This window comes from Rhincodon typus, chromosome 10, assembly GCF_021869965.1.
Source record: "Rhincodon typus isolate 14 chromosome 10, sRhiTyp1.1, whole genome shotgun sequence".
Lineage (NCBI taxonomy): Eukaryota > Metazoa > Chordata > Chondrichthyes > Orectolobiformes > Rhincodontidae > Rhincodon > Rhincodon typus.
The window spans coordinates 76,634,188-76,646,686 of NC_063341.1; the positions used below are offsets into that span (position 1 = coordinate 76,634,188).

Below are 12,499 nucleotides of genomic sequence, written 5' to 3' on the forward strand. Positions count from 1 at the left end.
CCACCTCCACTACTGTTCCAGGCACCTACAACTGTCGGTGTAAAAAACATGCCCCTCACATCTTCTTTGAACTTTGGCCCTCTCACCGTCCATGCATGCCCCCTAGTATTAGACATTTCAACTCTGAGAAAAAGATTCTGACTCTCAAGCCTGTCTATGCATCTCATAATTTTATAAACTTCTGTCAAGTCTCCCCTCAGCCTCTGCCACTCCAGAGAAAGCAACCCGAGTTTTTCTAGCCTCTCCTTACAGCTCATACCCTCAAATCCAGGCAGCATCCCGGTAAACCTCTTCTGCACCCTCTCCAAAGCCTCCACATCCTTCCTGTCATGTGGTGACCAGAACAGAATGCAATACTCTTAAGTGCGACCCAACCAAACTTTTATAAAGCTGCAACATCACTTCCTGACTCTTGTACTCAATTGAATTGAATTGAATCATTTATTGTCACGTGTATTCAATGTAAGGACATTGTGAAAAATGTTTACCTTTGACATACACACATGGCTCCATTCACATTAACTTAGAATAAGATAAGAACAAAAAGATAACTTAAGAGAGTCCAACTTTCCTTTTCACTCCCGCAGTCCCACTCATTTCCCTGACCAATAAAGGCAAGCATGCCATATGCCTTCTTTACCACCCTATCGACTTACGTAGCTACTTTCAGGGAGTTATGGAATAGGACCCCAAGATCCCTCTGTACATCAATGCTGCTAAGGATCCTACCTTTAACTGTATACTTTCCCTTAACACTGGCGTAAGTAGGACATCAGTTAAAGGACACAAATTATCAATGGGACATGCTCCTTCTGAACTCAAATCGGACCAGTGTTCTGGTGGAGAAGGTTAATTGAGAAGTCTCAAAGGCCTTAGTCGATAGGAGGACACATTTTACACAAAATGAATTAACCTAAATATTAATTACTCAGGAAGGACTAAATTAAGTGAGGACATAAATGATAGTGATACGGAGGTGCAGGTGTTGGACTGGGGAGGACAAAGTCAGAAGTCACGCGACACCAGGTTACAATACAACAGCTTTATTTGAAATAACAAGCTTTCGGAGCACTGCTCCTTCATCAGTTGAATAAATGATTAGAATTAATTTTGAGGAAAATGTTTATCATCCAGAGGATGGTGGGGGTCTGGAATGTGCTCCCTAGGAGGGCAATTGAGGCAGGATCCCTCACAACCTTTAAAAAGTACATGAATGAGCTCTTGAATGTCATAACATTCAAAGTTATGGATCAAGTGCGAGAAAGTGGGATTTGTGTAGATAGGTTGGCATAGAATAAAGGGGCTGAACAGCCTCCTTCATGATTTTATAAATGTAAATAATGGTAAGTAACAGGCCCATGAATGTAAAATAATGTTTAAAATTAAAGTGAGACACGTGGCTAGTAAAGTTCCCTTAAACTCTCTGTACAGCAATGCACCAGCATGTAAATAAAACAGGGGAAGATGAGGCAAAAGACATTGTGGGAAATCAGATATATTATGGCAACAGAATAAACCGGACTGGGAAATTAAACATTGGAGGTATATCGCGTTTCAAATGTTAGGGAGGGATATAAAGGTTCACAGCCATAAGATGGAAAAGGGGAGCCAATGGCCCAGTGGTATTATTGCTGGACTGTTAATCCAGAGACCCAGATTATGTTCTGGGGACCCAGGTTCAAATCCCCCCTATGGCAGATGGTGGAATTTGAATTCAATAAATATCTGGAATTAAGAATCTAATGATGACTGTGAATCCATTGTTGATTGTTGGAAAATCCCATCTGGTTCACTAATGTCCTTTAGGGAGGGAAACTGCCATCCTTATCTGGTCTGGCCTACATGTGACTCCAGACCCACAGCAATGTGGTTGACTCTTAAGTGCCCTCTGGGCAATTAGGGATGGACAATAAATGTTGCCTAGCCAGCAACACCCTCGTCCTGTGAATGAATTAAGAAAAAATATATTACACGTGTGTGGAGGAAAAACAGAATAAAGGTTCAACTGCTCCAATAGATGCAGTGTAGATCATAGAATCCCCAGAGTGCGGAAACAGGCCATTCTGCAACAACTGTCTGAACAGCATCCCACCCAGACCCATTTCCCTACCCTATAAACCTGCATTTCCCCATGGCTAATGCACCTAATTTACAAACCCTGAACACTATGGGTAATTTAGCACAGCCAATCCACCTAACTTACACATCTTTGGACTGCGGGAGGAAACAACAGCAGAAACAGGGAGAATATGTAAATGTCACACAGACAGTCACCCATGGTTGGAATTGAACCCAGGTCCCTGGTGCTGTGAGGCTAACCACTGAGCCACCATGCCGCCTTAACATTGTAAGACCATTGAGTAAGGTAAGGGAGGTGGAAGAAGGAATATGCTAACAATCAAGGAAATGTGGGAAAGCTTCGAATAAAAATCATCAGGGATTTCAATCACCCTGATGGTAATTGTCCAGAAGAGGTCATAAATAGGGTGTAGATTCCCACAACATCTAGTCCATATATTTCTAACCTCAATAACTAAGTAACCTAACAAGGAACAACTTCTTACTGGACCTAGTCATGGGGAATGAAACAGAGAAGTAAAAGTAGGCACATGTCGTTACCATACTATACAGTTAGGCTAAGAACTGGTCAGGATATAAGCATGATGAAGGAACAGAAAGGCTGATTCTGAGGGTGAGACTTGAGAAAGTAAAATAGACAATGATACTAGAAAACAATTAGTCGCCATTGGGAAACATTTCAAATAGTGTTTGATAGAATGTAGGAGAAATAAATTCCTCAAAATATGAACAACAAACTAAATCCCAATGAAACATCATGGTTAGTTCAAACATAACAGTCAAATAGAGGTTAAGGGAAGAGATATTGTTAACATTCTCAGAGACATTTTTAACATTATGTTTGAATTCCCAGTCACACACCGAAACAAAAGTTGCTGGAGAAATTCATGAGGTTTGGTAGCATCTGTGAAGTGAAAGCAACTTTAATGTTTCAGTCCAGTGACCCTTCTTCAGAATAAAAGCTGAAAGAACTGCAGATGCTGTAAATCAGAGACAAAAATGGAAATTGCTAGAAAAGCTCAGTAGGTCTGGCAGCATCTGTGGAATGAAATCAGAGTTAATGTTTTGGGTCAAGTGACCCTTCCCCAGAATTGAAAATGTGGACTGGAAATCTGTCTACAGTCAGCCCAGCTGATGAGTGGTTGGAGGGGAACTTGCAAGGTGTGGTGTTCCCATGTATCTGCTGCCCTTGTCCTTCTTGGTGAAAATGATTGTGGGTTTGGAAGATTCTATTGCATTTTCTATCATTTTCAATTTAAAAAGTTTTGTCCTGGGACTGTATACCTGACATGGGATATATAACATAAATAAAATTGCAATTGTATTGAGACACTTAGATTGGTACATGCTGTTTGGATCCATATTCAATTTTATTGCCAATTCTGTAATATTCATGTCAAAATGTTGCGTAAAATAATTTTACAAGTTTAATTAATAAAGTATATTTTTGATTTCACTTCAGTGTTTACCAGAAAGACGGTTCAAGTGGGTGTGACAATGGTGAAACAGATTAGAAAAGATATGACTTAATTTGCTATAAATATGAAACAAAATAACTAAACTCAAAAAGGACAAAATCTGTGGTCCAGACCAATTTCATATATATGTTTTATAAGAACCAGAGGAGAGATGGCAAATTCACTATTAACCACATTTTAATCATTCTTTTGAGATAGGTATATTGCTCGAGGGCTGGTGAATTTTTTTTTCTATTCATTTTGTGAGATATGGGCGTCGCTGGCTGGCCAGCATTTCTTGCCCATCCGTAGCTGCCCTTGAGAAGGTGGGGGGTGAGCTGCCTTCTTGAACTGCTGCAGTCCTCCTGCTGTGGGTTGACCCACAATGCCCTTAGGGAGGGAATTCTAGGATTTTGACCCAGTGACAGTGAAGGAACGGCGATATATTTCCAAGTCAGGATGGTGAGTAGCTTGGAGGGGAAATTGGAGGTGGTGGTGTTCCCATGTATCTGCTGCCCTTGTCCTTCTAGGTGGAAGTGGTCGTGGGTTTGGAAGGTGCTGTCTGAGGATCTTTGGTGAATTTCTGTAGTGCATCTTGTAGATAGTGCGCACTGCTGCTATCAAGCATCGGTGGTGGAGGGAGTGGATGTTTGTGGCTGTGGTGCCAATCAAGCGGGCTGCTTTGTCCTGGATGGTGTCAAGCTTCTTGAGTGTTGTTGGAGCTGCACCCATCCAGGCAAGTGGGGAGTATTCCATCACACTCCTGACTTGTGCCTTGTAGATGGTGGACAGACTTTGGGGAGTCAGGAGGTGAGTTACATGCCACAGTATTCCCAGCTTCTGGCCTGCTCTTGTAGCCACTGTGTTTATGTGGTGAGTCCAGTTGAGTTTCTGGTCAATGGTAACCCCCAGGATGTTGACAGTGGGGAATTCAGTGATGGTAACACCATTGAATGTCAAAGGGCACTGATTAGATTGTCTCTTATTGGTGATGGTCACAGCCTGGCATTTGTGTGGCGCAAATGTCACTTGCCACTTGTCAGCCCAAGCCTGGATATTGTCCAGATCTTGTTGCATGTGAACATGGACTGCTTCAGTATCTGAGGAGTCACGAATGGCACTGACCATTGTGCAAACATTTGCGAATATCCCCACTTCTGACCTTATGATGGAGGGAAGGTCATTGATGAAGCAGCTGAAGATAGTTGAGCCGAGGACACTACCCTGAGGAACTCCTGCAGAGATGTCCTGCAGCTGAGATGATTGACCTCCAACAACCACAACCATCTTCCTATGTGTCAGGTATGACTCCAACCACCGGAGAGTTTGCCCCCTGATACCCATTGATTGCAGTTTTGCTAGGTTCCTTGATGCCACACTTGGTTGAATGCAGCCTTGATGTCAAGGGCTGTCACTCTCACCTCACCTCTGGAATTCAGCTCTTTTGTCCATGTTTGAACCAAGGCTGTAATGACGTCAGGAGCTGAGTGGCCCTGGCAGGACCCAAACTGGGCATCACTGAGCAGGTTATTGCTGAGCAGGTGCTGCTTGATAGCGCTGTTAGTGACACCTTCCATCACTTTACTGATGATCGAGAGTAGACTGATGGGGCAGTAATTGGCCGGGTTGGATTTGTCCTGCTTTTTGTGTACAGGACATACTTGGGCAATTTTCCATTTTGTTGGGTAGATGCCAGTGTTGTAACTGTACTGGAACAGCTTGGCTCGGGGAGGGGCAAGTTCTGGAGCATGAGTCTTCAGTACTATTGGCGGAATGTTGTCAGGGCCCGTAGCCTTTTCAATATCCAGTGTCTCCACCCATGTGTTAATATCACGTGGAGCGAATCAAATTGGCTGAAGACTGGTATCTGTGATGCTGGGGACCAGTGGAGGAGGCCGAGATGGATCATCCACTCGGCACTTCTGGCTGAAAATTGCTGCGAATGCTTCAGCCTTATCTTTTGCACTGATGTGCTGGGCTCTGCCATCATTGAGGATGGGGATATTTGTGGAGCTGCCTCCTCCAGTGAGTTGTTTAATTGCCCACCATCATTCACAACTGGATGTGGCAGGACTGCAGAGCTTAGATCTGATCCATTGATTGTGGGATCGCTTAGCTCTGTCACTTGCTGCTTTCGCTGGTTGGTGTGCAAGCTCTTAATTCCAGACTCTTTTTTAAAATTCCAGACTTATTGCAAATTATCAGACTCTTAATTCCAGACTTCTTTTTAAAATTCCAATTCCACCAATCTGCTGTGGTGGGATTTGAACCTGGGTCCCAGATCATCCTGGGTTTCTGGATTAATAGTCTAGCGATAATACCATTAGGCCATTGCCTGCCCTTATTTGTGTTATATTTGTGACTAACAAGGCAGATAAAACATATCAGCTAAGTATTTGCCTTTGGGAAAAATTGGAACCTCTACTCATAGAGTCGCAGCCACAAAGTCACAGAGTCATACAGCACGGAAGGAGACTTTTGACACACTTGCCTTCTTTGGTGGCTTCACCAGGTTGGTACCTCATCTTCAGGTGTGCCTGTTGCTGCTCCTGGCATACCCTCCTGCACTCTCCATTGAACCAGGGTTGATCCCCTGGCTTGATGGTAATGGTTGAGTGGGGGATAAGCCGGGCCATGAGGTTACAGATTGTGCTGGAGTACAATTCTGCTGCTGCTGATGGCCCACAGCGCCTCATGGATGCCCAGTCTTGAGTTGCTAGATCTGTGCGAAGTCTGTCCCATTTAGCACGGTGATAGTGCCACACAACATGATGGAGGTTGTTCTCAATGTGAAGGCGAGACTTCATCTCCATAAGGACTGTGTGATGGTCAATCTTACAGATACTGTCATGGACAGGTACAACTGCAGCTGGCAGATTGATAAGGATGAGGTCAGGTATGTTTTTCCCTCTTGTTGGTTCCCTCACCACCTGCCACAGACCCAGTCGAGCAGCTATGTCCTTTAGGACCCGACCAGCTCGATCAGTAGTCCTGCTGCTGAGCCACTCTTGGTGGTGGTCAGTGAAATCCCCCACCCATAGTACATTTTGTGCCCATCCTCAGTGCTTCCTCTAAGTGTTGTTCAACATGGAGGAGTACTGATTCATCAGCTGAGGGAGGACGGTATGTGGTAATCAGCAGGAGATTTCCTGGCCCATGTTTAACTTGAAGCCATGAGACTTCATGGGCACCGGAGTCAGCATTGAGGACTCCAAGAGTAACACCCTCCCGATTGTATCCCACTGTGCTGCTACTTCTGTGTGTCTGTCCTGCCGGTGAGACAGGACATATCCAGGGATGGTGATGGTGGTGTCTGGGACATTGTCTGTAAGGTATGATTCTGTGAGTATGACAATGTCAGGCTGTTGCTTAACTAGTCTGTGGGACAGCTCTCCCAATTTTGGCACTAACCCCCAGATGTTAGGAAGGAGGACTTTGCAGGGTCAACAGGGCTATTTCTGCCATTGTCTTTTCTGGTGCCTATGTTGATGCCAGGTGATCCGTCCAGTTTAATTTCTTTGTAGAGATTGGTACAACTGAGTGGCTTGCTGCGCCGTTTCAGAGGGCAGTTGAAAGTCAACCACATTGCTGTGGGTCTGGAGTCACATGTAGGCCAGACCAGGTGAGGGTGGCAGATTTCCTGAAGGGCTTTAGTGAACCAGATGGGTTTTTCTGACAATCGGCAATGATTTCATGGTGATCAATAAACTCTTAATTCCAGACTTTTTTTTTTTTTAAATTCCAATTCTACCAATCTGCCGTGGTGGGATTCGAACCTGGGTCCCAGATCATCAACTGGGTTTCTGGATTAATAGTCTAGCGGTAATACCATTAGGCCATTGCCTATCCTTATTTGTGTTATATTTGTGACTAACAAGGCAGATAAAACATATCAGCTAAGTATTTGCCTTTGGGAAAAATTGGAACCTCTACTCATAGAGTCGCAGCCACAAAGTCACAGAGTCATACAGCACGGAAGAAGACTTTTGGCACACTTGCCGTCTTTGGTCAGAGCATTGAGTATAGGAGTTGGGACATCATGTTGCGGCTGTACAGGACATTGGTGAGGCAACTTTTAGAATACTGCATTCAATTCTGGTCTCCCTGCTATAGGAAAGATGTTGTTAAACTATAAGGGGTACAGAAAAAAAAGAATTATTACAAGGATGAAGCCAGGCCTGGAAAATTTGAGTTACAAGGAGAAGCTGGGTAGGCTGGGACATTTTTCACTGGAGCGTCGGAGGCAGGAGGGTGACCTTGTAGAAGTTTATAAAATCATGAGGAGCATGGATAGAATAAACAGTCAAGGTCCTTTTACCAAATGTAGAGGAGTCCAAAACTAGAGGGTAGAGGTTTAAGGTGAGAGGGGAAAGATTTAAAAGAGACCTAAAGGGCAGCTTTTTCACACAGAGGGTGATGTGTGTCTGGAATGAGCTGCCAGAGGAAGTAGTAGAGGCAGGTACAATTACAACATTTAGATTATAGAGCCCCTACAGTGTGGAAATAGGCCCTTTGGCCCAACAAGTCCACACTGACCCACAGAGCATCCCACCCAGACCCAATCTACACATCACTGAAAACGATGGGCAATTTAGCATGGCCAATCTACCTAGCCTGCACATCTTTGGACTGTGGGAGGAAACCCACACAGACACAGGGAGAACATGCAAACTCCACACAGATAGTTGCCTGAGGGTGGAATTGAATCCAGGTCCCAGGCTGTGAGGCAGCAGTGCTAGCCACTGAGCCACCATGCCACCCTAAAAATTTTAATTTTCATTTAAAAGACATCCAGACAGATACATGGAAAGGAAAGGTTTAGAGCAATATGGGCCAAATGTAGACAAATGGGACTAGCTTAGTTTAGGATACCTGGTCGGCATAGACGAGTTGGACCGAAGGGTCTATTTCCATGCAGTATGACTCTGTGATTCTGTGGCTGTATTTTTTCTATTCAGTAATAAGATGTGGGTGGCATCTGTCCCTAATTGCCCCTTGAGAAGGTGGTGTTGAGCTGCCTTCTTGAACCACTGTAGTCCATCTGCTCAAGAAGGAAGTTCCCCACCAAGCCACCCACCATCCTGACTTGGAAATATATCGCTGCTCCTTCACAGTCGCTGGGTCAAAACCCTGGAATTCCCTCCCTAGGGGCATTGAGGGTCAATCCACAGCCGGAGTGCTGCAGCGGTTCAAGAAGGCAGCTCACCACCACCTTCTCAAGGGGTAACTAGGGACGGGCAAGAAATGCTGAGCCCGGCCAGTGATGCCCATAATCCATTAACAGCCAAAATGAATGAGGTTGAATGGAAACAGCCTGTCTATGTAGCTGTGTAACTGGGTAAAACTTCAGACCGTCTTGTGAATGGGTACAGTTTCTGTCAATCAGACTATTGCTGCATTGTGACTGGGGAAAACGCCTGTCTGTAAGTTAACAGTGTTGGCTCCTGGCTGAGTCCCTGTGCACTGAGCTATAAAACCTCGCTAGTGCATTCCTCTCCTTCAGGAGAGATGGAGAGTCCCCTGGACCGGTTTATGGAATGACTGACTCCCGTCTCGGGGTAATTTCTACTTCGAAAGGACTTGGGGAACCTTCTGTAGAGACAGGCTTCATGAAATCTGCAAGGAGCCGCAGGATTCCCAGCGCCGGAGTGAGTCTGTGCATTTAGACTTTTCTATATTGTCTCCGAAAATGTTGCAACAAAGTCAAACAGAAAAAGAATCCGGGGAGGGCGCAGAGCTGCAGGGCAGAGGTAACATTAACAGCGAAAGTTCTTGAGTTCAGAACAGCCTTGAATTTGCAATAAGTCCCTGAGATACCAGAGTGAACAGTGGAAGAAATGTGGGACAGCTCTTGATCCAGCTGGTTGGGGAAGAATTTGGGGGTAAGGTCTCGGAAAGATGGGCGGAATAAATGTTCTATATTTCTTAACACTGCCATGTGCCACATTAATCCAGACCTCTGTATCACAGTGTGACTACAGTAATGGGATCTGGTAGCCTCCCTGTGGACAAATACACAGCCCCAGACCTTCAGCTCCAAATCGTCTAGCTCCATTTGAAGTGGAGCGATATCTGGGACACATTGAGTTAACAAAACAAAATCTTGCTTTTCTGGAATGTCCTTCCCCAAGGGAAGATGTCCTAATGGGTTCTTCAGTCACTGAAAGTGGCCTCAGTGCTTTAAGGGTTGTTGGTTAGCTTGGATGGTTGGTTTGTGATACATAGTGATGACAACAGCATGGGTTCAATTCCTTCATCAGCTCAGGCACCATGAGGGCCTAAGCTTCTCAACCTCCCCCCCTCACCTGAGGCATGGTGACCCGAGCACATCCTCAGTACCACACTGCAACACCAAGCTTGATTTTCAAAATTAACGCCTGGAATGGGACATGACCAAAAGGCGTGAGTGCTACCCTACAAGCTTCTTCATTATTCTTCAACGGTACAAGGGCATTGCTTGTCAGCATTGGTTGCTCATCCCTAATTGCCTTGGAGATGGGTGTGGAGCTCAGGCCTTTTCAGAGGGCCAGTTACATATTATTGTGGAGTCATGTGCGGATTTGTTTTTAACATAAATGTCACAGACACCATTACCGAGATTAGTTTTGTTTTTAATTCCGGGAGCAGCCGTGGTAGAATTCACACCTTTGACTCCTAAACATTAGCCTGGGCCTGAGAATTACCAATTCAGTGATATTACTACTACACCATTGTCTTCCTCAAAGTAACACTCACAGATTGTAAAAAAAAACAAAGAACTGCAGATGCTGGAAATCAGAATCAAATGAAGCGTCAAAACACCCAGTTCTAAAAAAGTGTCACTGACCCGAAACGCAAATTCTGCTTTCTCTCTGCAGATGTAACAATGCTAAATGGAGATTGCAGCACACAGATAGCATCTCTGCAGTGAGTAAACCTGCTTCATCTCTCTCTCTCCAGCCAACTCCACCAATGGGGAGGTGATGGCCTAGTGGTATTATTATTGGACTGTTAATCCAGAGACCCAGATAATGTTCCGGAGACTTGGGTTTGAATCCCGCCATGACAGATGGTGGCATTTGAATTCAATAAATATCTGAAATTAAGAATCTAATGATGACCGTGAATTCATTGTTGGTTGTCAGGAAAAAACCCATCTGGTTCACTAGTGCCCTTTAGGGAAGGAAACTGCCATCCTTACCTGGGACTCCAGGCCCATAGCAATGTGGTTGACTCTTAACTATCCTCTGGGCAATTAGGAATGGGCAATAAATGCTGCCTGGCCAGCGATGTTCTCATTCTGTCAATGAATAAAGGAAAAAAATCTATCTTCTTTTTCACATACTTACTTAGCTTCTCCTTACACCAAGTGTTTGCCTCAACAACTTGATATGGGAGTAGCTCCCACACTCTTACAAATGAACAGCAAGATACTGCAGATGCTGGAAATCTAAAATAAAAACAGAAAGTGCTGCAGGAACTTGGTGGCTGAGTGGTTAGCACTGTTGCCTCACGGGACCTGGGTTTAATCCCACCCTTGGGTAACTGTCTGTGTGGAGTTTGCAGATTCTCCCTGGGTCTGTGTGGGTTTGCTTTGGTTTGATCCCACAGTCCACAGATGTATAAGTGGATTGGCCATGTTAAATTGCCCCATGGTGACTGAGGGTGTGCAGGCTAGGTGGATTAGCCAATGGAAATGCAGGGTTACAGGAATGGGGTGGGATGCTCACCAGAAGGTTGGTGTGGACTTGATGGGCCGAATGGCCTGCTTCCACACTGTAGGGATCCTGTGATTCTAACTTAGCCTGGCAGTGTCTGTGGAGAGAAACGCAGAGCTAACTAAAGTTCTGAAGAAGAGTTGTATAGGAGTGAAATATATTCTGTTTCTCTCTGCAAAGATACTGCCAGACCTGTTGAGTTTATACAGCACTTTCTGTCTTATTCCATATTTTTAAAAGATTTTTTTTTCTGTTGGTGACTCCCTTGTATTTATAAACTCTAGTTATAGCCTCTCCTCGTCTAACCTGTAGCTTAAAGAGCCGTAAACATCTCCTCTTTTGTAGGGAAATAAGCACCAGCATGTTCACGGTTTTCTGATAAACTCTCAGGTATCACATTGTTCTTTTCATTTCATCCTCAATGTATCGTTACCTCTTTTATACCAGTGAGACCAAATGCTGCACAATAGTATTCTGATGGAGCTTTTTAAAGATCCACGTAACAGGTGGGCGTGATATTTTCACAGGCAATGCAGTGTGCCCTCAGTGCCACAGTAAATATTGGGTGTGCTAATTTTGATTAGGCAGCCAGTCGTTTAAATCCTGAAACCATAACCTTTGAACCCAGAGGCAAGGTTGCTCCCAGGACAGCTGCCAAGAGAGAGCGGTAGTTGTTTCCCTTTTATTAAAATAAATCAAAACAATGATGCAGCGGGCTGGGCAAGGTTATTACGAAGACAAAAGGATAGCAGTTGGACTGGAACATTGGAAAGGAGCAACCTAAAAGCTGCCTAAGAGTGTGTCGGTGTGTTGGAGACATTCAAGAGGGATTTAGATCATTATCTGAAAAGGAAGAATGTGCAGGTTTAAATGGGGGTGGGTGGGGGCGTGGGATCTACGGAATGCTGCCAGGTGATTTGTTCATTCGGAGAGCCAGCACCAACATGATGGGCAAATAACTTCATGACCGGTTGAAGAGAGAGAATTGGCTCCCCTCTTTTAAACTCCCTTTTCGTTGGTTTCAACAGATATTTTTATTTCTTCTTGAGCACAGCAGATGACAATTAAAAGTAACAAGCCAGATCAAAACAAAGGAGCCAAATTACAAAGCTTCCTTGAGTGAAAGAAAGAGGAATTTTATTACCTTCTAATTCCAAAAAGTAACAAAAATCTGATATCAAACACACACACAGACATAGGTAATAAGCTTAAAAAGCAGACGGATGGCTTGTACACAGTGGAAGGTAAAAGTAATCACAGATTCAA

General features: G+C 44.4%; 1 protein-coding gene across 1 annotated transcript in view; it reads left to right on the forward strand.

The window, feature by feature from the left end:
* Positions 1-9,051: 9,051 nt before the first annotated feature.
* spata1 (spermatogenesis associated 1) overlaps positions 9,052-12,499 on the forward strand; it is a 65,061-nt gene continuing 61,613 nt past the window's right edge. The window contains exon 1 of the mRNA XM_048601557.1: positions 9,052-9,184. Coding sequence (XP_048457514.1) covers positions 9,074-9,184 — 111 coding nt within the window. The 5' untranslated portion in view covers positions 9,052-9,073. The remainder of the gene's footprint in view (positions 9,185-12,499) is intronic.